At 43.4% G+C, this 26688-nt stretch overlaps 1 protein-coding gene across 7 annotated transcripts in view; it reads right to left on the bottom strand.

Moving 5' to 3' along the window:
- Positions 1 to 1990: 1990 nt before the first annotated feature.
- LOC117345637 (BPI fold-containing family B member 4-like) overlaps positions 1991 to 26688 on the bottom strand; it is a 67913-nt gene continuing 43215 nt past the window's right edge. For all 7 annotated transcript variants that reach the window (XM_033914564.1, XM_033914561.1, XM_033914559.1 and 4 more), the window contains 11 exons: positions 25498 to 25561; positions 24354 to 24414; positions 21297 to 21388; positions 20555 to 20731; positions 16723 to 16779; positions 14857 to 15018; positions 11306 to 11373; positions 5771 to 5813; positions 5053 to 5116; positions 4544 to 4620; positions 1991 to 2282 (listed from right to left, as the gene is read on the bottom strand). In XM_033914564.1, coding sequence (XP_033770455.1) covers positions 2244 to 2282; positions 4544 to 4620; positions 5053 to 5116; positions 5771 to 5813; positions 11306 to 11373; positions 14857 to 15018; positions 16723 to 16779; positions 20555 to 20731; positions 21297 to 21388; positions 24354 to 24414; positions 25498 to 25561 — 904 coding nt within the window. In that variant the 3' untranslated portion in view covers positions 1991 to 2243. The remainder of the gene's footprint in view (positions 2283 to 4543; positions 4621 to 5052; positions 5117 to 5770; positions 5814 to 11305; positions 11374 to 14856; positions 15019 to 16722; positions 16780 to 20554; positions 20732 to 21296; positions 21389 to 24353; positions 24415 to 25497; positions 25562 to 26688) is intronic.

Raw genomic sequence — 26688 nt, forward strand, 5'->3', positions numbered from 1 at the left:
ATTGTTTACTGAAATTTTTGAGGCTTTTTCTCCACTGGTTTGCGAAACGGTTATCGGGGGAGTGTAACCCATCTCTGGTGAGTAATATTTTGAGGTTAAATTTTGGGATTTAAACGTCTCTCTCATATCTCCCCTCTCCCACCCTTTCCTCCAAAGTATACAGATTGAGATCTTTAAATCTGTCCCCATACGCCTTATGATGAAGACCACACATAATTTTAGGAGCCTTCCCCTGGACCGACTCCACCCTTTTTATATCTTTTTGAAGGTGGGGCTTCCAGAATTGTACACAATATTCTAAATGAGGTCTCACCAGAGTCTTATACAGGGGCATCAATGCCTTCTTTTTCCTACTGATCATTCCTCTCCCGATGCAACTGTTCCCTCTAAGCTGAGCAGGAGTCCTCCACCCACAGTCTCACCAATAGAGGGTGCTGTTTTACTGTCACATTTTTCAATTGTGAGGGACAGGCAAGTTCTGCAGGACTCCAGGGAACATACCTGTCCTTAGCGACTGAAAATATTCCACCCCCTAGTGGTAGCAATGCAGCTGGAGGACACCTGCTCAGCTTAGAGGGAACACTTCCTTCTAGCTTTCATTGTCACTTTTTCCAATCTCTTTGGCCACCTTAAGATCATCACATACCCTCATGCCCAAGTCCTGCTTCTCTTTCGTGCACAAAAGTTCTTCACCCCTGAAACTGTACCGTTCTTTCAGGTTTTTGCACCTAGTTTCCTTCATAAAATAAGCTCCCCATAAGCACTTTCTAGGAGTCTCAATACAGGCACCTTTTATAGAGGTCCCTTTTTATAAAATTGCCCTAGCTGTTATGAAAGGTCCTTTGAATGAGGCCTGAAGCCCTGTTAATGTGTTTGATGCCTTGCCTGGACCTTCAGATGATGATCTGCAATATACTTATGGAGAACACCTCAATGTTTTTATCTCATTGTTCTTGTAATTACATTGCAATCCGCTTTAGAACTTTGGTTAATTGTAGGTGAAATATTAAAGGTCAATGGGGATTGTGTGATACAGTAGCTAGAGCTACAGCCTCAGCACCCTGAGGTTGTGGGCTCAAATCCCATGATGCTTCTTGTGACCCTGGGGCAAGTCACTTAATTTCCCCATTGCCTCAGGTGCATTAGATCGATTGTGAGCTCACAGGGACAGGCAGTGAAAAATGATTGAGTACCTGAATAAATTCATGTAACCCATTCTGAGTTCCCCTGGGAGAATGGATTAGAAATTGAATAAATAAATATAATGTGGAGCCATGAGATTTACAAGTTATTCATCCACTTTTCTTGACATTTTTCGTTTCGTTTCTTATCATTCAAACAAAAAAATGTGGAATAACTTCTAAGTTTCATGGCTCCACATCATTCTCTTCTTGGTTGGGCTGAGAACTTTTCAGCTGCCCCTTGTATTGTGATGTCATAATGCCTCATTCTACCAATGCCTAAGAGTCAACCTCATTGGTGATGTCACAATGGCTTGGTTTTCCATACTTGTGCCCATCTACTAGATACATTTGCTTCATTGAAACAAAACGTGTCAAGAAAAGTATGGAATAGCTTGCAAGTTTCATGGCTCCACATCATTCTCTTCTTGGCTGGGCTGACAACTTTTCAGTGGCTCCTTGTATCTGATTCCCACTATACTAAACTTGCCCCCTTCCACACAATAATGCCCTGAAAAAATTTTTGCTCTTGGGAGTAGAAGGGCCAACTCATTGATGACTGTAATCTTGTTTACACTGCAGTACAGACCAGATTTTTAAATGTCATTTTCTGTTCTGTATAAGTGTATGACAGGTATCTTTGAAAAAAATCACATCTACAACATCTGTTTGAGTATATCTACTGGGATATGTACAAAGAGTCATCATGAAGCACAAAATTCTGATTGACTTGTTCCACCATTCTAAAGACAGATCATGACTGCCTTTGATTGATATTTTGCCAACCCTGTTGAGTAGGAATATAGAGCGAAGATAAATTTTTTTTTATTGAAGAGAAAATATGACGAATGGAAAATACCAGTTTCCATGAACAGTTTTCCAAAGTCTTCTGGGGATCACACGGGCAACACATTTCGTCATAATTATTGTAACATCAATTTGAATTTTTTTGTACGACATACATAAAAAATCTGGAGAAAACTCAAACATTAAGGATTCGTTGAGTTTGGTGATCATTAATAAAGTGGATCCCTCAACTCGCTTTGACAACTTTTTCTTCCATCAGGCACTGCAAGTGTTTACCGAAAACAGGAGGAGATTCTGAAAGAATGAAAAATAATACATATGTTCAAAGACAGGTCATGCAATTTACACATATTAGTGCATATATAGATTTTGCATTCCAGTCACCAAGATAGGAGTTATCCCAGCTCTTCCTGGCAATTCATGTTCAGATTATTTGTGGTTTAATCATTGCATCTTTCTTTTAAAAAAAAAAAAAAATCTTTATTGATTTTCCTACTAACAAAAAGTGCAACACAATATTCATATCAGTAACACTAACAGATAAGCACTTAAATACAATCAGTAGCAATGCAATAATATAAACTCTCCCACCCCACAATTACATCAAGGAATCACACTAACGATATATCCCTCCCCCCCCCCCCCCCCCCCCCCCCCCCCCCCCGGTTGTGTTTGAATTATACCAACGAAAAGAAGGATAAAAGAACTATAACAATTGTGCAAAAGACGTCAATGGACCACAAACTAAGTTAAATATCTTAGAATGCCCTAGTATGTCGGCTTTCATTTTCTCATACCTATAGATTAAACATAAGCTTGCCCACCAAAAAGAAAAATTAAACATTAGTAACAATTCATTTACTTTAAAACAAGAGCTACCACTTCAAAGATCTTCTTCATGAAAATGGCGACTCAGCTTTAAGAAGTACATGCATGCGTCATCAATAGCCAATCAGAAGAAAGTAAGGGGGAAAAAAAACAACCAATCAGAGTTTTCTTCTCATTTAACCCTTTCAGGACCATAAGGATCGTAGGCCAATTTTTATGGTAAAAAGGGCTTGCAGATGCCAAAAAATTGATTTTTTTTGTGAAATATCATTATTTTTTTTTAAAAAAATCACACTTCTGGCTTATGGACAGTGTGGCAAGTGAATCTTCTCGTCAATCTGGCAACGACGCTAATGAATGAATGTCGGAACCAGTTTGTTTACATAAAGGCAGTATCATATGGAATCCGTACATTTCAAATTTAGAACTGTAGACTATCCCAATCAAAATTGATAGGATTTTAAAGTTATGGGACAAATATGTCCCTTGGTCCTGAAAGGGTTAATACAGGAAATACATTTATCAAAAAAAAAGGCGCGCCATTCAACTCGGGCATTCAAACTATTAGGAGTACACGTTTGCTCTTTTTCTAAAGTAAATGTTACTAATGTTTTTTGCTATGAGTAACACTTTTACCAATGAAGTAATATATTAATCTTTTGTTTTTTTGCTTTTTAGAAATTCCCCTGATGCAGCACTAATGCGAAACAGGGCCTGTCGGGGAATTTGAGTATGTCGCCTGTGTACTATCAAGTTTAATGGTACTGGGTATTTAACTTGAACTGCTGAGTTTTTTCCATTACCAGAGGATACGAAAACCCTAAAAAGCTATCACGTGTTGGTCTCTTATTTTGTATAAGTACTTATGAGTTTCTATTGTTGCTCATTCAATTTTGAACAGAGTTTTTCTTAGACCAAAGGATGTGCTTCTCTATGGCAACTTTATACTTGTCATAGAAGTTTCCTGGATATGCTTCTGGGAAATACTGAGGTCTTTTCTCCGTACTGATTTGGATACCTGCTGTGACAAAACCTCTGGTATTTGGGTTTCTTATATGAATATATTTTGGTGGCTATAAAGAAACATTGTAATATGATGGCAGATAAAGGCCAAATGACCCATCTGCAACATCCACTATCTCCTCCTCTCCCTATTGGCTAAGGCTCTAAACATTTGTGAGGTTATAGAACTTTATGGTTATAGAAACATTGTAACAAGGTGGCAGATAAAGGCCAAATAGCCCATCCAGAGCATCCACTATCTCCTCCTCTTCCTATTGGCTAAGGCTCTTTACACTGCATTGTGAGGTCACAGAGCTTTATAGTTATAGAAACATTGTAACATGGTGGCAGATAAAGACCAAATGGCCTATCCAGTCTGCCCATTCGCATCATCCGCTATCTCATCCTCTTCCTATTGGGTACGCCTCTTAACATTTGCATCTCTTCTTCCTATAGGCTAAGGCTCTTTACACCTGCATTGTGAGGTCATAGAATTTTAGCAACATAGAAACATGATGGCAGATAAAGGCCAAATGGCCCATCCAGTCTGCTTAGACCCCTTTGTTTGTTGTTTGCAAAAGAAATGAAATGAAACAGAAGAAAATGAACAGATTGAAACAACAGAAAACGAAAAAAGTTTGGTGTGCAGATCCCTACAATCTAAATTCATATGGACATTCTCTCTAATCCAAATCTGGTATCGCCTCATTAAATGTGTATCTTACCTCCAAAATTTCCATTTTTGCATTTGAAAAGTTTATGTTTAGCATATCAGGCAGAGAAATTGCAGTTTCCAACTCCTCTGAAAGAGTGAATATGGACACTATTTTTAATTATGTAACTCAGAAAGATTGCAATATTAATGAAATACAGTTGTGCCATTTAAGAAGGTTATATAGTATGCACGATATCTTTCATAATTTCTAGGGTCGAAATGTTATAGTTTCCTACAGATTTTCCCATTAAGAACAAAAGAATAGTCATACTGGGTCAGACCAATGGTCCATCTGTCTTCACAGTGGCCAATCCAGGTCACAAGTACCTGAAAGAAACCCACATGGTAACAACATTCCAGAATCTCAAAGAGTAAGCAACATTCCATGCAGAATCCCCCCCCCCCCCCCCCAAATAGCAAGATTCCATGCTATGATCCCAGGGCAAGCAGTGGCTTCCCCCATGTCTCAGTAGCAGACTATGGACTTTTCCTCCAGGAACTTTATTCAGGTTTTCTTACCATTAACTACTGGAACGAATACATCATTCAGCATTGTTCTTACAAATTCGTCCACTAAGGAAACCTGAAAAGAGTCACATACTTTTATTAGTATCTTGTTCCCCCCCCCCCCCAGGGCTCTGTTTTTTGACTTTCAGTGCAATACGATATTGATGTTTTTCTATCCATCTGAGTAAAAATGGCATTTCTTGTAAGCAAAATTTCTCCCATGAATGACTATGGTGATGGAAATGAATAATATTAATATAAGGATGACAGGGCTCCTTTTACGAAGGTGCGCTATAGGGTTTTTTGCGCACGCACCGGATTAGCGTTACGCTAGCCGAAAAACTACCGCCTGCTCAAGAGGAGGCGGTAGCAGCTAGCACTCGCTGTTCCGTGCGTTAAGGCCCTAATGCACCTTCTTAAAAGGAGCCCTTAGTGTGGCATGAGATCATTTTAAAAGGGATTTTAGCGTACAGAACAGCATTTTAATGGTGGGAAAAAGTGGCCTTAATATGCCCTTATATGGATTTTCCTGAGCACTAAGGGCAAATGGCTGAATTATCTATTTTTTAAATTAATGGCCATAAGCTAATTTCCCCCTTCCTTATTGTATGTTGTTTTAAGGATGTATTATTGTAAGTCACAGACAAAAGTCTGGTACATAGATAAAATAAAAATTGTACAGAGTTATGCAAATTGACTTATAGGACAAGAATGCAGGATGCGCACTTACCTCAAGAGAGTCATCAGCAGAGGAGACCATGGAAAGAGAAGTCCTGTAGGGAACAGAAGCAAATCAGACATGACTAACCTATCACTGATCACTCAGATTTTTCTGCTGATCAGGAATCTCTGAAGCACAGGTTGTTTTCAGCAGTATTTTCCAAGTCAAATCCAGGAGTATCAGGTTTTCAGGGTATCCACAATGAATAAGTATGAAAGAGGGTTTAAAAGGTTGTGCGTAGATTTTCTCATCTATTCTTGGCAAGCTGAGACATAGCTGGCTATTCCAGTATTCAGTAGCTAGCTGGGGGTGAGAGTGTGGCGCAGTGCTTAAAGCTACAGCCTCAGCACCCTGAGGTTGTGGGTTCAAACCCACACTGCTCCTTGGGACCCTGGGCAAGTCACTTAATCCCCCCTTTGCCCCAGGTACATTAGATAGATTGTGAGCCCGCCAGGACAGACAGGGAAAATGCTTGAGCACTTGAATAAATTCATGTAAACCGTTCTGAGCTCCCCTGGAAGAACAGTAGAGAAAAAAAACCTCCTCAGACTCCAACGGATCCAAAATGCCGCGGCCAAGCTTATCTTTGCAAAAAGTAAATTCGATCACGTCTCACCGCTCCTTTCCAAGCTTCATTGGCTCCCGATAACTTCCAGAGTTCACTTCAAATGCATCTGCCTAACCTTCAAGATCCTCCACGGCATCCTTCCTCCATTAATCCCACTCTCTTGGAATTCCTCAAATCTTAATACCACCAGACCTACCCAAAAGTCGAAATTATCCTTCCTCTCATTAAAAGGCATTTCCCACCCAGGAAAACTGGGGACTTCCCTCTCCTTCAGACTCATCGAGCTTTGGAACAACCTTATCTCCCCCCTTCGAAACCTGAGTGCTCTCCAACCCTTCCGTAAACAGCTGAAAACCTGGCTTTTCTCTAAAACCTAACACTCCCCCTCTTCTGACATCCTAGTCCTCTAACATTATCCTCTCCTCTGATCATCATCTAGCCCTTCCTTGGAGTTCCTTTCTCATCACAATTCCTGTAAACCTTGCCAAGCTCCACAACTATGGAGATGGTGTGGTATACATTAGTTTAGTTTAGTTTAAACTGAACAAATAAATAAGTCTGAATGGCCAAAGATAGATCACCTTTTTAGGTGGTTCTATATGGTCACCCAACTTAGCTGGTGAGCCACAGAATATTGGCTATGACTGTCTATGTCACATGACATAGACGTTCACCAGCCAATCCGCTCAGCCGAATATTCAGCAGGCGATTGCCTAGGTCCTGCTGAGTATCACCAGATAGTCATTCTCAGCTGGCTAAAAGCGTTGCATTTCAGGTCCCAGATGTGATTCTATGTGAATAGTTTTCCTGGGGTAATTTTCAACATCGGAGAAAAGCGAGCAGGTAAAAGACCTTCCACAAATACCAGTAATTATAGAATCATTCCCTTCGATAGGCAATCAAGAAATGCACTGTCAGTCCAACAAAAAAAAGGCATCACTTTATTTCACTTATATTTTGTTTTATTTCTACAGTATACGTTAGCTAGCACGCCATTTTACGCTGAAGTCGCTCCCCGAAATTCCCGGTTCTTTCTCTAGCAATATGACGATCATCGGTATGCTTTCCGCAGGCGTCCTAGCACCGAGACCTTGTTGGTTTCAATGCTGGATGAACTGTGGAATGGTTTGGATGGTGGGAGAGAGTATCTAGCTGTTTTTCTTGATACCTCTTTCCTTGAATCATTTTAAAATAATTAAAGCTTTTTCTATCAATTAATTTTCTTCATATTTTTTTCTAAATTGACCCTATCCTTATGTACAAATCTTAAATGGTTTTTTTTTTTTTAATTAATTTTATAAATTGTATAAATTGTATTTCTACCCTTTACCTACTTGTTCCAGTTTGTATTAATAGAACATAATGATTAGTCTGTATAATTTTGTCTCATTTGTATTTGTCATCCCTGGCTTTTATTGTACATTACAATTATGTAATATGCATTGAAATATTGGATATTGCGTAAAATCAAAATTTAATAAACTTGAAACTTGATGTCGCGGCCGCCTTTAACACACTGGATCACAAAATTTTTAGCTAGCAGATTGCGAGCTTGCGGCGTTGGAGGGGTGCTTCTGAAATGGTGTTCCGTCATTTCAGCAGCAGGAAGGGATAGTAAAAGGGGAGATTTCTCGTTTCGGCGAAGTGCCGACAGGCTTTCCACAGGGATTCGCTCTTTCGGCCGCTTTGTTTAACCTGTATCTTCTGCCACTTTGTAAACTGTTGCAAGGCTTTGGGGTCTCTTATAGACGCTATGTCGATGACATACAGCTCTTTTTACCCATTGAAGGAAATTTTGAAGGGACAGTGGAGCGGTTTAAGATGGTAATGACAGGAGTAACGGGCTGGATAGATCACAACAGGTTAAAAGTGAGTGTTCAGAAAACAAAAGTTGTGTGTTTTAGAAAGAAACGGGGGGATGATATTCCAGATTCGGCTGAATTTCTAGATCCATCAATAACGATCTCAACTGAGATCAAATATTTGGGTGTTCAGCCCTGGCTTCCTCAGAGAACCCACACAGAAGTCTCAAAACGATTGTGATCTGATGTGAGGAGATACAAGTAGGAAAGAACATCAGATCGCAATCGATTTGAGACTTCTGTGTGCGTTCTCTGAGGAAGCCTGGTCTGGCGAAACGTGTCAGAACCTGGAACAATTTAGACACCCAAGAGTGTGTGGCGCAGTGGTTAAAGCTACAGCCTCAGCACCCTGGGGTTGTGGGTTCAAACCCACGCTACTCCTTGTGACCCTGGGCAAGTCACTTAATCCCCCCATTGCCCCAGGGACAGACAGGGAAAAATGCTTGAGTATCTGAATAAATTCATGGAAAGCATTCTGAGCTCCCCTGGGAGAACAGTAATAAATAACGTGAAAAGTTTCAGCCTCTGGTAACCAGAGCTGGTATTGTGACATCATAATGCCTTATTCCACCAATGAGAGCCAACCTCAGCAGTGATGTCACAATGGCTTGATTGTCCTATACTCGGCTCCCTTTTACTACATTTTGATTTCTAGAGTGGCGCAGTGGTTAAAGTTACAGCCTCAGCACCCCGAGGTTGTGGGTTCAAACCCACGCTGCTCCTTGTGACCCTGGGCAACTCACTTAATCCCCCCCATTGCCCCAGGGACAGACAGGGAAAAATGCTTGAGTACCTGAATAAATTCATGTGAACCGTTCTGAGCTCCCTTGGGAGAGTGGGATAGAAAATTGAATAAATAAATAAAGATGAGTACACTAAACACTTTTTGAATGTTTATGACTTTTTGAGTAGTTAGAATAGTTATCAATAGAGTAAAACACGCAAAGTGCGATGATTGAACAAGTGAAGATTTTCTCTAGGGGTAAAACCCCGGCATGATCTTTTTACTACCATTTCATTGGTTCTGAGCACTTTTTTGTACTTAGTTTGAATATTCACGTTTTCATATAGAAAGTGTGGCATGTTTTGTATTTCTATTTTGCACTGTTCAGGAAGAAATGCGTTGGTTTGTTTTCCTCTGGGGTTGTACTGCATGCAGAATCTTGCATCTTAGGGTTTGTTTGTATATATTAGTACTTTTAGTTTTTTGGACCCGTATTTGCATAGGGATTATCTGTGTTCTGGTAGGAATCAATGTTGAGAAGCATACAATGTGCTTTGTGTAGATTAATTTTGTGGTTAACCATTATGTGTTAAGAACATAAGCAATGCCTCTGCTGGGTCAGACCTGAGGTCCATCGTGCCCAGCAGTCCGCTCACGCGGCGGCCCAACAGGTCCAGGACCTGCGCAGTAATCCTCTATCTATACCCCTCTATCCCCTTTTCCAGCAGGAAATTGTCCAATCCTTTCTTGAACCCCAGTACCGTACTCTGCCCTATTACGCTCTCTGGAAGCGCATTGGCTAAGGCTCTTAACATTTGCATCTCCTCTTCCTATAGGCTAAGGCTCTGTGCACCTGTATTGTGATGTCATAGAGCTTTATGGTTATAGAAACCTAGAAACATGATGGCAGATAAAGGCCAAATGGTCCATCCGCAGCATCCACTATCTTCTCCTCTCCCATAAGAACATAAGCAATGCCTCCGCTGGGTCAGACCTGAGGTCCATCGTGCCCAGCAGTCCGCTCACGCGGCGGCCCAACAGGTCCAGGACCTGTGCAGTAATCCTCTATCTATACCCCTCTATCCCCTTTTCCAGCAGGAAATTGTCCAATCCTTTCTCGAACCCCAGTACCGTACTCTGCCCTATTACGCTCTCTGGAAGCGCATTCCAGGTGTCCACCACACGTTAGGTAAAGAAGAACTTCCTAGCATTCGTTTTGAATCTGTCCCCTTTCAACTTTTCCAAATGCCCTCTTGTTCTTTTATTATTCGAAAGTTTGAAGAATCTGTCCCTCTCTACTCTCTCTATGCCCTTCATGATCTTGTAAGTCTATCATATCCCCTCTAAGTCTCCTCTTCTCCAGGGAAAAGAGACCCAGTTTCTCCAATCTCTCAGCATACGGAAGGTTTTCCATCCCCTTTATCAGACGTGTCACTCTCCTCTGAACCCTCTCCAGTAACGCCATGTCCTTCTTAAGGTACGGCGACCAATATTGGATGCAGTACTCCAGATGCGGACGCACCATCGCCCGATACAACGGCAGGATAACTTCTTTCGTTCTGGTTGTAATACCCTTCTTGATTATGCCTAGCATTCTATTTGCCTTCTTAGCGGCCGCTGCGCACTGTGCTGTCGGCTTCATTGTCATGTCCACCATTACTCCCAAGTCCCTTTCTTGGGTACTTTCATTCAATAATATCCCTCCCATCGTATAGTTGTATCTCGGGTTTCTGCTTCCCAGATGCAATACTTTACATTTCTCAACGTTGAACTTCATCTGCCATCTCATCGCCCATTCCCCTAGTTTGTTCAAGTCCCTTTGCAATTCTTCGCAGTCCTCTTTAGTCCGAGCTCCACTAAATAGTTTGGTGTCGTCCACAAATTTTATTATCTCACACTTCGTCCCTGTTTCTAGATCATTTATGAATATATTAAATAGCAGTGGCCCGAGCACCGAGCCCTGCGGGACCCCACTCATGACCCTCCTCCAGTCCGAGTAGTGGCCCTTCACTTCTACCCTCTGTTTGCTGCCCGCCAACCAGTTTCTGATCCATCTATGTACGTCTCCTTCCACCTCATGGTTTTTCAGTTTCCGGAGTAGGCGTTCATGGGGCACCTTGTCAAAGGCTTTTTGGAAATCTAGATATATGATGTTTTTGGGGTCTCCTTTGTCCATCCGTTTGTTAATTCCTTCGAAGAAGTGCAATAAGTGTTGTTAATAAGATTATATTGTGTGTATATATAAAAAATGAATGGAAAAAATGGTGTTACAATTAGTACTATTATGGGGGGCGGGGTCTGGCCCGTGACTTAACCTGTGTTTTGAATTTCGGCCCCTTAATGTGATTGAGTTTGACACCCCTGCCCTAGCTGAAACTGAGTTTCCATACTTGTCTAGCGTGACCATGCTCTTCAGCTTCCCCTCTGCAATTGCGAATCCACATTTCAGGTCGATGTCCTGTAATCAGAAACGAAAGCAGTGAGCAGAACATATGACCAGTCAGTCCTGTCTTATCTCTTTAGTTGACTGTTTATTACCTCTTATATACCGCTCTTACTGCAAAGGAGGCCTAAGTGATTTATAATAATAGAAAAGAGTATCATATCGTACATACAGGATAGTTCACAAGCAAACAAGAGCAATCAGCACCTCAAGTACGGCCTTCATCCTTGATCAGCTACTCAATTAGTTTGAACTGTCATTAAAAGCCTCTTGGAAGAAATGGGTCTTAAATAAGGCTTTGAATTGTGGACAGGATTGTTGTGTTCTTAACTAGAGAATGACACGGTGGCGGTTTACCCGCGGCTACCGCGTTTAGCCGCGGGTAACCCGCCAAAAACGGGGAATGAAAATTAGCAGCCTCTGCGGGGACGGGGACAAGGCCATCACCGCCACGTGGAGCGGTGAATGGTCTTGTCACCGCAGTGAGGCATAAAGGATCGTGCGGTCCCTGAAGCCCCCACCCGCCCACCCGCACGCTGGCTCGATCGTTTAACCAGCTTCCTCTCTCCACCTCACCTTAGTTTGCCGGCTTTCTTTTTCGGCGACCGGAACGCTTTCAAAAGAGCCGTGCATGCGCGGCTGCTCAGTATTCAATCTTCTGCTCTGACCCAACCGGAAACAGGAAGTTGCAGCAGAGCAGAAGATTGAACTTTGAGCAGCCGCGCGTGCGCGTCGCCGAAAAAGAAAGCCAGCAAACTAAGGAGAGCTGGAGAGAGGAAGCTGGTTAAACGATCGAGCCGGCGTGCGGGTTTGGGGCTGCGGGGACCGCGTGTTCCGGCTCACACAAGGAAGGAGGGGGTGAAAGGGAAAAGTTTTTCTTCCTTGGAAATGTGGAAGGCAGAGTGGGCAGAAGACGCTGGAAGGGAAGAAGAAGACAGATGCCAGACTATGGGGGAGCGGAGGGAAGAAGATGGGTGCTAGACCAATTGTGGGAGGGGGTGAAGGGAGAGGCACAGTAACAGCAAATGGAAGACGCAGAGAGAAGACACACAGTGGATGGAAGGAATTGAATGAGAAGATGTGGAAAGCAGAAACCAGACAACAAAGGTAGAAAAAAAATTCTATTTATTTATTTTTTGCTTTAGGATAAAGTAGTATATTAGTTGTGTTGATAAAAATTTATAAACAAAGCCCTGCCAGCTGAACATCTCTTTCTCTAGTTCAGCAGCCAGAACTTTGATTTATAAGAAAGGAATAAGCTAAATATTACAGTACTAAGGCTTATATGGATGCAGCGGGGACGGTGACGGGGCGGTGAATGGGATGGCAGTGGCGGTGAAAGGGATGGCGGTGACGGTGACGGGGCGGTGAAGGGAACGGCGGTGATGGGGCGGTGCAGAGGATGGTGGGCCGGGGACGGTGCAGTGACGGGGACAGATTTTTTTCCCCGTGTCATTCTCTATTCTTAACAAAGGGAGTTCACTTGTTCCGGAATCTGGGAGCCAGAAAACAGAAGGCAGGGCATCTTGCGGATTCGCAGTGGGCGTTCTTTGGGCTCGGAACACTAAAGGGCAAATTCTATAAGAAGCGCCCAAAAGTTTGGCGCCGGCGTAGGCACCGTTCAGGGCGATTCAAGCAAAATCGGGCGCTGTTTAGTGAATCACGCTGTGCGGCATCTCTTGTGGAGGCGCCCATTAAATAGGCCAGCTCCAGGCACAACTAAAAATTAGGCTCCCGCGCGAGGGCTTAAGCACGCTTAAGACCAGCGATTCTGCAACAAGGCGCCTAACACGTAGCCACGCCCACGCCAAACATGCATAGCGTCTATTTTTTTGAAGGTCGCCTTGTTACAGAATCGCGCTTTCTTGATAGGCGCCTAGGTTTCAATCAGCGCTGATTAAAAAAGCTTAATTGGGCTCGTTATTCAATTTTAGAGAGGCGCCTATCTAGGTGGGCGCCTCCGAAATAGGTGAGAGGGACGCCTCCAGGTATGTGGGAGGGGGGCCTGGGGAGATGGGGGGGCGGAGATATCAGGGTGGAGATGTCAGGGATGGGGGGGAAATGTCAGCGAGAGGTCTGGGATGTTGAGAGGATGTTGAGGGGGAAGGGGTGTAGGGCTACGGCTCAGCTGATCCTGGTGGGGAATCCCCATCTGCTGAGCTGCCAGAAATCCCTGAAACCAGCTCAGCTGATAGGGATTCCTTCTGCCGCGATCAGACAAGGTAGTTGGTGGGGACATCTACAAAACTTGTTTTTGTATGTTTTTTTTGCGTGGACAATTTTTTTTTTTTTTTTAATGGACAAAAAACGTAGACGTCCTAAGGACTAAAACTTATACCTAGCTGTTTTCAAAAATAGGCGCTGGTTACAGAATTTGGGCCTAAATGGTGCGTGTCGAGTGGATGTAATTTGCTTGAGCGGGTATAAGTGATCGTAAGCAAAGACAGAACGCCCAGGTCATAGATTTTGTGGGTCAGACAGATTATCGTGAAGCAGATTCGAAATGGAATAAATAAGGGAGTAATACAGCCAAATTTCTTGGACCAACAGAGGAGTTGTTCTATACCAGGGGTGGGCAACTCCGGTCCTCGAGGGCTGGAATCCAGTTGGATTTTCAGAATTTCCCTAATGCATATGCATTGAAAGCAGTGCGTGCAAATAGATCTCATGCATATGCATTGGGGAAATCCTGAAAACCCGACTGGATTCCGGCCCTCGAGGACCGGAGTTGCCCACCCCTGTTCTATATAGATGCATGCGCACATTTTTTTTTAACATGTGGCTTAAAAGTGGGTGTGGCCATGGGCATGGGCATGGGCCATGGGCATGGGCATGGGCCATGGGCAGGTCAGGAGTGTTCCCTACAGAATTGGGGGGACCCGCGTCTAATGTATGAACGAGGATTTATAGCAGGTTTCGGTTTGTGTAAATTTGGCACGGATCCTGGCGCTATGCACCGTCCTACCAACAGCGTCCAACTCAGAAAAATGTTTATAGAATAGCACTTGGCACCAGGGGGGTGGGAAGGGTGGACCACTCTGGGACCACCCTTCTGCCCCCCCCTGCCATGCTCACACCCTCTCTTCCGCACCCCCCCCCCCCCATACTTCTTTAAAATCTTTGCCAGCATGAACTCGCACCAGCCTGGCTCCCTCTGAAATCACTTCTGGGTTACAGGGTGAGGAAGTGACATCAGAGGGAAAGCCAGCGCAAGCAACAGGTTGGAGAACCTGCTGGCACTGGCGAAGATCTAAAGAGGTGCGGCTATGGGAAGGGAGGGCGTGAGCGTGGTACAAAACGAGTGGGGGGATGGAGCGCCACCGCTCCTGCCCTTGCCATGTCACTGCTTGGTACCCTTTTTTTTTTTTTTCAGCTTCCAAATTTCACCACCATTTAGTGAACCTAGGTCCTTGGCGCATGTATAGGGCTTCACAAGATGGCCCCTAATCGTGTGTTCAAAAACACTTCTGCTTAAGACTTTCTTCCTTGTCTACTTACAGCGTTCAGTACAAAAATGGGCTGAAGATCATCGGTGGCAGTGGAATCCCAGAGTTCTATAGCGCCGTTGAGAGTCAGAAGCGCGTTGTCAAGGTACAGAGCTACCTTCGCGTCATCCTTCATCGCTATCTTCAGCACAAAGGATTGTGATAGGCTGGGCAGCTGAGGAATGCAGGACACATACAGACACTGTCAGCAAAGTCTTCTTCCAGCAACCAAGGTAACTAAATGCCCCATGTTCCTACAGGTGGAGGGATATTTTATACCAAAATGCCCATCTCGGAAGTCCAAGAAGGTCTTCTGAGGCTATTTTATAAAGACCTATGGGAGGTCAATTTAGAAGGGCCTCCCATAGGTGGAGGATGGGCAGGGGAGGGCTTCAATGGCTGGGAGGATGTAGATGGGCTGGAGTAAGTCTTAACAGAGATTTCGGCAGTTGGAACCCAAGCACAGTACCGGGTAAAGCTTTGGATTCTTGCCCAGAAATAGCTAAGAAGAAAAAAATTTAAATTGAATCAGGTTGGGCAGACTGGATGGACCATTCGGGTCTTTATCTGCCATCATCTACTATGTTACTATGTTACATGTATGAATGGACACTGCTATGATAGCTTTGAGACAGTACGGAAGAAATAACAATGAAAAATACATAGACAGCATTGATGTAGATGGATTTCGAAAAGCTGCCGTCTAAGCGTGTAGTTAGCCAGGATGCTGAGCTTCCAAGAGGACGAATGGGTCAAAATGCTATACAATCATTTCCAATTTTACGCACATATATTCCAATTAATTTCTCCATTGGCTTTTATTAGTGTTTCACAATGAACACAACTTTTATGAAAGTGCATAAAATTTTAATTGAAGGGGGCTTAATGTCCTTTATCCCCTGTATATTATTTTTTGGCTTTAAAAAAAAACCCCAAAAAAACATTTTTGTGGCATCCCTGGCTAATTGGCAAAATTTATTTGTCTATGTTTTAAAAATCAAGCGACTCACTATCCCCCAGATTCTTATATATAGTGCTGGGCATTAGGTGTCGGAATTTATTTGTGGATCAAGATCCTTGCACAACTTAACGAGGTTAATAGGCACCAATTGGCCACTTAATTCGTGCTAATTGGAGCCTAAATGAAGTTGTGTACAGATCTCCCCAGTGCACTATTCCATAACTTGGTGCACAACTTTCCTCATGCAATTAGCTTTGCAGGGTTTAAAAAAATGTTTGGATAATTTCCTAAAAGAGCAGTCCATAGGCCATTATTGAGATGGCTTGGGGAAATCCATTGCTTATTCCTGTTTTACTACTTGGGATCTAGCTAGGTACTTGGGATCTGGATTTTCCACTGTTGGAAATGGGATACTGGGCTTGATGGACCTTAAGTCTGTCCTAGTATGACTATTCTTATGTTCTTTTGTGAGCCAAGTATAGGTCAATCAAGCCATTGTGACATCACTGATGAGGCTGGCTCTTAGGCATTGGTGGAATGAGGCTTTATGACATCACAATCTCAACTCTGGAATGTTGCTACTCTTTGGGTTTCTGCCAGGTACTTGGGACTTGGGTTGGCCACTGTTGGAAACTTGATGGACCTCCAGTATGGCAATTTTTATGTTCTTAAGTACAATTAAAAAGAGGGCATGGATAGGTCATGGGTGTTCCCAAAAGTTAGGGGCCACAACTAACTTTGGGCGCTGAACTTGTACCCAAACAGCAACAGTTTTAAACGTTGCTACGGGTATTTTAAGTTTAGGCAATTCAACCACTGACTGAAGGAGATGGATCTGACACTGGACGCGTTTACCCAAGACAGAAATAATTTCACTATTACCTGCTCAGCAAAATGAGAAATGTGAATCCAACTGACCTGAGGCATCATAGCGCTCAGAGATGAAATAGATGGCGGCATTCCAAGTGTAGATAGCTTTGAAAATAGAAACAAAAGCAGTTTTGTGGAATAAGCACCAGGGTTGCTATTAACGGAGGAATTCCATAGATGACACCAAATGTTTAGGCAGTACTTCCAAGCCAAATTTCTGGCGCAGAAAAGTGTCCTAATGGACCCAAGACCCCCAAAATGGCTGATCCACGTGAAAAAAAACTCACAAACCCATTTATAGAACCTGAACCAAATTTTTGGTTTTTCCTCCTCTACACATAGGTGCGTCTTAAGGGCAGGTTCGCCTTATACATGACAAAATATGGTATACGCAGGCACTTATTTTGTACCTGGGGGCAGCGAAGGGTTAAGTGACTTGCCCAGAGCCACAAAGAGCTGCAGTTAGGCATTGAACCCAATTCCCTAGCCACTGCACTGACCATCAGGCCACTCCTGTAGCAGATCTTATTTGTCGTAAGGGACAAATTTTACATTTTATTAAAATACAGTGCTCCCCCAGTCATTCGCAGTTGGCGATTCACGGTCCCGGTCATTCGTGGCATTTTCCAACCGCAAATGACTGGGCAGGAGAGAGCAGCCGGAGCGCCGGCGAGTGAAGGAAATCACTCACGGTATGCTCCGACTGCCTCTTCCTGCACTAAAGTCAGGCCTCGCCAATCAGGAGCTGCGTGTCGAAGCAACTCCTGATTGGTGAGACCCAACTTTAGTACAGGAAGTGGGGGTCGGAGCATATACCGCGAGTGATTTCCTTCACTCGCCGGCGCTCCGGCTGCTCTCTCCTGCCTCTCCGGCTGCCCTCTCCTGTCTCCCCCGCTAAAAACCATATTTGTGGTTTTTCAAGATTCGTGGTGGTTCCTGAACGGAACCCCCGCGAATATCGGGGGGAGTACTGTATGTTTCTTATGTTGTCTGCTGTCTCCTGCAATTGAAAAGTGCAATTTTTTTTTTAATTGATTTATTTGTTACATTTACATACCAAAAACACAAGTATATCCAGTTCAAACATAGCATATTAATGCTCTTCAAATAAAGTCAAAGGCAATAGTTTATCAATGATCAAGTCCACATTAAATGGACGAGAGTGCCAAAGCTTTTTTAAAAAAAGGTAACGTAACAAAATTTTTTTGGCATGCAAAGAGATGTGGCACATTCTTTAAATCATCAATTGTGCTCTCCAGCAAACAAATAATAGTTTAAAAAACTATCTGCAAAGGTTTATCTCTAAGAAAATCTTCTAACTGGATTGGGTCCAGAAACACATATTTGTCACTTGCAAATGAAATAAGGCATTTACAAGGGAATTGTAAGAAGAAGGTCGCACCCACCGCTAAGGCCTTGGGCCTGAGCAATGGAAACTGCTTCCTCTTTATCTGAGTCTGCTTAGAAACATCAGGAAATATGAACACTCGTTGGCCACAAAACAGAGCTTGTCCAATCCAGTTAGTAAAGTACAACTTCAGAATAACCTGTTTCTCTAGTTCTGTTTTGAAAGCTACCAAGACTGTAGCACGTTTTTGTAATTGTGTCTTTAGAGGACTCAAGAAAATGAGACAGATCCAAACTGTCTGGCGATACTAATTTATCTCTTTCCCCCCTCATCTACCACCTCCTTAGAAGCCCTCGGGATGTAAAAGAGGTTATCAGGCTCAAAGGTATCCACATTAGCAAAATCTCCCTTAGTAGCTCCAATGGAGATAGGTAATGAGTGATGGGAAAATTTAAGAAATGAAGATTTTAATCTTTCCTGGAAGATTTTTCCTTTCTGTTTCCCCCCCTCCTTCATGATTGAGGACTATGTTCAAATTAAATAATGGGTTCCTTTTTTTGATATATTATGTTAATCCAATGGAAAATTTGGATTAATTTTTTATTGCCTTTTTGATTTATCTTGTTTATTAACAGAATATTGGATGTATTAAAATCGTAATATTACCTGTTAAGCACAATTGTTGTACTAATCTAAAAATTAAATAAAGGAAAATAAAAAGAAATGAAGATTTTTAGGTCTCATATAAATCTCCATTTTTTCCATCTGGGCAAGAGCCATTATGCTATCTTTAATGTTAGTAGAGGCAGTACTCTGTAAATTATTCACTGATATATCCAATTTATCTCATTTATTCGAGTTATTCGAGTTTCACGCTCATTTATTTTAACTGCTGTATCAGGAGAACAGGCACAATTTCAAAACTGTATTTTGCAATGAAGACTCAATTCTATTAACAGTTAACCATACATCATTTGAAGTGACTACTTTTTCTATAGGGAGAACGCTCAGGTTTGGCTCCACGACCATTTGTCCAGGAGTCAAACCTTTTGTTCCCACCATACCAGATTGATCTGAAACACGAAGTCCAGTTATATCAGATAATTGTAAGGAAGAGGTTACATCCTCTACCTTGAAGGGTGCGATGGCTCCCCTGAGAGGGAAGCAGACTGTATACCTAAAGTTACCTGCTCTTCCAACCGTGGCAATGAGGAAACCATAAGGTACCTATCCATTGGGCCCATACCTGAGGCTAGTAGATAGATTTTCGCCTTTCTTTTGCCCATGGTGGAAGGAATTGATAACAGTCCGCTCCCGGTCCCTCACGGGCTCCAAAGGGGCTCAAAAGGGGCGTGTCCTGCCCCTTTGGCCATGCCCCTTTGGACACGTGACCGCGGGCCGCGTACCATGGCTTCCCTTGATTTTAAAGGGCTTCCAAGGACCCCTCTTGTTGCGCTGGACGCTGGGACTGCTGCGGGGGCTGCCTGCCTCGGATGAGAGAAAGAGTGCTGCTGGCGGCACTGGCGGCCAAAAGTGCAATATTTTAACACCAGCAGGAATGCTGGCAGAGGTCCCCATGCAGCTTCCAGTTGCTTAGTGGGAACGGTGGGCTGAGCTCCAGTCCAATCCTTGGTCTTGTATACCAAGTCATCCCAACTATGGGGCTCGATATGGTAAACAAAAGAGTTAACTAATAGGTCAAGGAAAGCACATAGTCCTTCTGAGCCTGATGATGTGAAACTCATTGTGTTACCCTATATAAAAGAGGGCTTCATTCATTTCCCCCTCCCTCCCCTTTTACAAAACTGTAAAAGCGGGTTTTAGCGCAGGCTGGCACGCTGAATGCTCTGTGCTGCTCCTGATGCTCATAGGAAATGAGCGTTGGGAGCAACGCAGAGCATTCAGCACGCCGGCCTGCGCTAAAAACCACTTTTGCGGTTTGGTAAAGGGGTGGAGGGGGTTGGTTTCCTATCCTCCTTGGTTCAGGCTAGAGAATGACACGGTGACAAAATTCATCACCGTTCCCGTCCCCGCGGATAACCGCGGGAAACCATCTTCATGTCATTCTTTAAAGAGAGAGGGAAGAATCAGAGTATGAATGGCCACAACCACTGACCCACAAGCTTTGCTTTGAAGAATGCTGGAGTAGAAAGACCGAGGTTGAAATAGACAATAGAAAATGACATGGGATTAATTCCTGCGGTTATCCGCGGGGACGGGAACGGTGATGAATTTTGTCACCGTTTCATTCTCTAGTTCAGGCCAGTACAAGTCTTAGGAACCCAGATGACTTGATAACTGAGGATCTTTCCATGCATAGGAAGCTGAAAAGAGTGAGTCGTTGGTGCTGTGACTCCCATCAATATTTGGTTTAACACCAGCAATTATAGAGCTGGGGAGGGGTTATATTGCTTTGTTTGGCTAAAGAGGGAAGCCACTTTGAGTAGGTAACGCATGAACATGTATACTCTTGAATAATGGATTTTGGCACAGTTTTGATGACACGTAGTTTTGATGACATGTCCTACTTACTGTCTGCTCTGTGATGTCGACGTTGAAGAGTCCTTCTTCTTGCAATTTAGCGAAAGCAGAGTTAAGCAGATCCGCAGACACTCCCAGCATGGTAGCATCCTCTTTCGAGGTTATGGTCATAGGGGCTGATGAGTTAGCTGAGGAGTGAATGGCGTCTTCCATCTGCTCAACCATAGCCTGGTGAGAAGGAAACGTAGGACGATGTTAAGTGACCAGATGTAGTAAAAATGACAACACAAAGCAGAGTCGCAAGGCAAAGAGTGGATATGTCCTAATAGGATTGTTGAACACTATTTGTTACATAAAAATCCTTTATTCGTCAAATAACTGAACGGTTCAAACTCAATGGCTATATATTGATTCTCTGAAACCTAACGCGCGCTGAAATTGAAACTTGTCCTCAGCGTAAAATGGACCAAAAAGAAAATTTGTTTTGTGATCTGATGCTGCCCGGATGGAAAAATAATGCCAAACTTACTGGCAATAGACTTTGGGTCCTTCTTCTAAGTCGCATGGAAATTATGCATACCGTTTAGTTTTTAAACGGTATATAAATGTTTAAAATAAATAAATGCATTATATAGACTCCGCTAATAAAAAAAAATTGCATCTTAGCACCTTTATGGTACCATAACTGAGGAAAAAGAACAAGCAAACAATTTTTGAACTATATTTTCTTTGCATTTCCGCTCACAAGCTCATCGTTTTCAAATGTATTCTTGGATAGAAGAATGCTACTTACATTAATGTGAATTTCTATAAAATGGTGAGTTACTTCTGGAAGTTCTGATATGCTGTAATCAATGAATCCATGGCTTCCTAGCGGGTACTTTGCTGCAGGAGGCAAAAATATATACATATATATCGTCAATCAGTTTTACGTTTGGGAGCTACCTTCCAGCTTTGTTTTCCTTGTAAATGTTGCATTACTTATCAGACAAATAGATATATTTTTAATGAACCGGAGGGTGGTGGATACATGGAACACGCTACCGGAGGATGTGATAAGCAGGAGCACGCTACAGGGCTTCAAAGAAGGTTTGGATAGGTACCTGGAGGACAAAGGGATTGAGGGGTACAGATAGGAGTAGAGGTAAGTTATATTATTTCCTGGAAGGCAAGGCAACCATAAAGATTCTGGAACCAACCATGACACCCACTAATCAGGCTATTTGATTTATTAGCCCAAAGATCTCTGTATTTTCTTTGATTTTATATTTGTTAATTCAACCTCCCTTGATTGAGTGTTGGTTTTCTCTCACAATGTGGACTATATTCATGGTATAATTAGTGAAGAATGGAATAGTTTTTCCCTTTCTTATTTTTTTCGAATCTTGTATTCATTAATTGAGTATATTATTTTTCTTTTGTCAAAAAAAAAAAAAAAATTTTCCAAGCATGGTACGTGCGCTCTATGAAAGAGCCTGAAGTTCTGTGGGTCACCCATTCTCCTCTCTCCCCCTGTCATTCCTGATCCCCACCCCCCCTCGCCACACACGGACACCCCTTCCCGTCCCTTCCCTCGTTCCTCTTTCATTTTCCCAGCAGCTGCACGAACTCGTTGCCCCCGTCGGTGTTGGCTCGCTCTGATGTCACTTTCGGGTCCCACGCCTAGGAAATGACATCAGCGGGAGAGCGGACACGGCACGGGCAGCGACTTCGTGACGCTGTTTGCGCCAGGAAAAATAAAGAGGTGTGGGGAAAGGGAAGGGGGGTGCACGCACGGCAGAGTGGTCAGGAAGGAGAGGGGGGAAGGTCAGAGAAGAGTGCAGGGATGGGGAGGCGCCACCACCCCGGATGCCATTCACCCTCGCCGTACCACTGATCCAGGCTTTCGCCTATGTTCCTGTCTGAGGCTTCTCTGAGCTTGTATCTCTCTAGGCTGTGGCATAGTAAGGGGGAGAGGGGAGGGGGGGACAGTCCGCCCTAGGCTCCATCATGGTGGGGGCGCTGGCATCAGTTCTCCTCTCTGCCCCCCCTCCCCCCTGCTACTTCCCCATCTCCCCCACCACTACACGCACATGGTTCTTCTTTTCCCTCATCAACATTCTGTGCCTGAGCAGCCGACCCAACTTGCTGCTCTCGCCAGTGTTGCATTTTATGGCCGTTGCCACAGATTTTCTTGTGCGCTAACTCCCAAGGTGGACCCCTGCATCCAGTAACTGTGATTTGGGCTAGTCTTCCCTAAGTGATTCACTCCATCAAAAATGACAAAGACTAGGGGACACTCGATGAAACTGCAGCGAAATACTTTTAAAACCAATAGAAGGAACGCGTTGCCAGAGGTTGTGGTGAGAGCGGATAGCGTAGCTGGTGTTAAGAAGGGTTTGGACAGTTTCCTGGAGAAAAAGTCCATAGCTGTGATGGAGACTTCAGTAGATGGAACCTAAGCATAGAACCGGGTAGAGCTTCAGGTTCTGGCCCAGCAATAGCTAAGAAGAAGGAAAATTTAAATTAAGTAATTTAAAGAGTGGGTAGGGTTGGGCAGACTGGATGGACCTTTCAGGTCTTTATCTGCCGTCATGTACAGGGACAGATTTTTCAAATTAAGGGGATCAATAAGAACAAGGGGGCACTCAGAGAAATTGAAAGGGGAGAGGTTTAGAACAAACGCCAGGAAGTTCTTTTTACACAGAGGGTGGTGGATACATGGAACGCGCTACCAGAGGATGTGATAAACAGGAGCACGCTACAGGGGTTCAAAGAAGCTTTGGATAGGTATTTGGAAGACAAAGGGATTGAGGGGTACAGATAAGAGTAGAGGTAGATTATAGGGATGGACCTCTGGTCTGACTCAGTGGGGGCAACTTCTTATGTTCTTATGTTACTATCGTTTCTATTGAAACAGACATGGGGAAAGCCACTGCTTGCCCTGGATCGGTAACATGGAATGTTGCTACTCCTTGGGGTTCTGGAATCTTTTGTTACTTTTTGAGATTCAAGAATCTTGCTATTCTTTAGGATTCTGAATGGAATGTTACTATTCTTTGAGTTTTGACACCAGATACTAGGGACCTAGATTGGCCATCGTGAAGATGGGCTTCTGGGCTTGGTGGACCATTGGTCTGATCCAGTAAGGAAGTGACGTCAGAGGGAAAGCCAGCGCAGGCAGTAGGCCAGAGAAGATTTGAAGAGGTATGGGGGTCAGAAGGGTGGGGAAGGCGCAGGGGAGGTTGGTGCGGATGTAGCGTGGGGCAGAGAGGAGGGAGTGAGGGGTGGCACCTGCCCTCACTACGCCACTGTCACCAGTGACTCTTTTGCATTCTGCTGCCTTCCATTCATATTTTTAAACTATCAGATCACTTGTATCTCACTGTTTAGAAATCGGAATGGACCCACTCATCCTAAACTAGAGAAACTAGAAACTTCTACTTATTTGCTTATCCAAAAATTAATGGGTGTAAATGTAAGACCTTCTTAGATAAGACCCTGGCATTTCAAGCTGGTAGGCAACAATCTTGGTTAGGTAAATGGATTCAGCAAGCTATGTTTTCGTAAATTAATTAAGACCACTTTGTTCGATAAGTTTATTACTTAGTGAGTTTTATTATTGAAATTCTATTTTACAAATATTTGTATTATTGTATTTCGCTGATTGTCCAGCTCTTTTTAGTGTAAACCATCTAGAACTTTTGGTTATGGCGGTATAAAAGAATAAAGTTATTATTATTAATAAACCTCCTGCCTTGCTCAAAGATAGATGAACTTGCCTTCAAAATCTCTAGGGGGAAATGGAAAAAAGAGCATGAGAGATGGTAAGAATATCATCATGTGGGACAGGTCATAAAATAATACTTACCATCTGCAGTACATAATTTTTCATTCACGCTTTTCAGCACAGTTTCAACGGTTGGACACAACTGCACAAGACAGAAATCCAGTGAAACGTCATGAAGGGAATCGTAACCATCAGCTATTAGTGCCGAGAAAAGCACAGGCGTATGTTTTGCAAAAAAGAATGACTTCTACAAGAACTGGAGGGAACAGATCTTTCTCTTTCCATTCCTAACTTTAAAAAAATAAAATAAAATCTACCCTGCTATATTAGGGGGATTTCTAGATATTTCAGGACTATAAAATGTACACCAAGGAGTGTGTAGAAACATGCCAGTCAATATTCGGCCGACCATGGTCAGTAGATTTTAAAACACAGATTGTCGCTGGCTAAATTAGAACTGAATATTCAATGCCACACCATGTGGGGGCCTAGGCATTGAAAATTTAAGTATTATAGAACATACTGTGGGGAGTAGAGGTGGTGGGGATTGTGGATATTGGTGCTACGGGAGTGGGGAGATTGGGCAATGGGAGGGAACATATTACTATGGAGAGGGGTGGATCAGAACACGGAGGGGAGATTGGAGTGAGGATCAGGGTACAGAGAGGGACTTTGGGGTGACAATAAAATCTGGTAACTTTAGGTAGACCCAGGGTGGGTGGGGGGGGGGGCAGGAAGGGAGGGAAGGAAGGAGGAGAAAGGGAGAGATGCTGAATGGAAGGGTATATGGTGGGTGAGGAAACTGGGAAGGGAGCAAAGAGGAGAGGAATTGGAGGGATCCTTCCTAGTTTCGGCCCTGCTTCCACTGCCCAGTTAGAGTCAGTATTCAGTGGCATTTAACAAAGCAGTAGCATCTCCTGTTCAGTTAAACTCTTTTAAATATTGGCCCTATTGGGCCCAATATCCCCCCTCCTCCTTAAAAAAAAACCAAAAACCTGAGATCTTAAATCTATGCTTCTTGGTTAGGCTCCTAAATCTGTGATCTATTTTCAGATGTGGCCGGAAGTTCAGGGCTTTCCAAAACATGGACAAACTACTGGGTTTTGGAAAGTCCATCCAGGCACCCAGAAAGTCCTCCAAAAATAGGACATGTCCAGGTTTTCCCGGGTGTCTAGTAACCCTACATTGGGGTAAAAAAAAAATTATATATTGGGGGGGTACTTACCATGGTAGGTAAGAGTTTATGAAGTGTTTTGTCCAGGAATTTGTTTATAACACCTGGTAGTACTCTAGAGAAAAATAAAATTACAGACTCAACATACAGTAAGTCTCATTTTAAAAGACATTGGGTCCTTCTTCTAAGTTGCGCTAATGACTTTAGTACATGCTAATGATAAATGCTACGAAGCCCATAGATATAAAATAGGCTTATTAGCATTTAGCGTTCACTAATTTGGTTGCTTTATTTCAGTTTGATGCTTTGCAACAGTACCATAAGACTTCCACAAGAGGTCCAGAGATACCATTTTGAATCTATTCCAGATGCCTGATAGAGCAGGTTCTATATACTCGGGAAACCCTCTGTAGTTTTGGGAGGAGAGTAGGAAATCTGTTTCAGAGAGTGAGAAGTGTGATTTGGGGGAGGTTGGTGGGGGGGGGGGGGGTTTCTAATGGGGGACTTTTGTTTGACTGAAGGAATTTGGGAAAGATCAGATGGGGTAATTGGGTGCTACAGGGTGCCAGGAGATGTAGGGTTACCAGACCCGGTCCCCAGACCTGCCCAGTCCCACCCATCTCCTCCCTGTCACGCCCCCGATCTAAAAAGAGGACATGTCCGGGTAAATCCAGACGTCTGGAAACCCTACTGTTAACTAGTGAGTGCTCAGGTGCTTATTAGCCCAGTGTCCGCCCATGACATGCCCACTCCCTCCTCACAAATTTTTAAAAATAATTACTTTGCACTTGTGGGGAAGTTCTGTAAAAAAAATTTTTAATGTATTTATTGGGATTTATTAATTACCTTTTCATGAAGAGATTCACCCAAAGTGCTTTGCAATACAGCGAATAGTAATAGGTACTCTACAGTAGGGTTACCAGATGTCCGGAAAAACCCGGGCATGTCCTTTTTTTTAAAGGACTATCCGGGTGCTTGGAGGGATTTCTAAAACCCGGCAGTTTGTCCGGGTTTTGGAAGTCCCCGAGCCCGGGGCCGCGTCTGGAGGCCCTCTGCGCAAGTGTGGACATCGACGCTGTGACTTCATACACACGTCCTCCGTATGCGGCCCCCAAACTCCAAGGAAGGAGACCGGAGGTTTGTGTGAAAGCCGGGCTGGGAGTGGAACGGGGCAGGACCAGGAGTCCTTTTATTTTACAGAGGAACTCTGGCAACCCTACTCTATAGTAATCAGGTACTCTA

Source organism: Geotrypetes seraphini, chromosome 11 (assembly GCF_902459505.1).
Source record: "Geotrypetes seraphini chromosome 11, aGeoSer1.1, whole genome shotgun sequence".
NCBI classification, from domain to species: domain Eukaryota; kingdom Metazoa; phylum Chordata; class Amphibia; order Gymnophiona; family Dermophiidae; genus Geotrypetes; species Geotrypetes seraphini.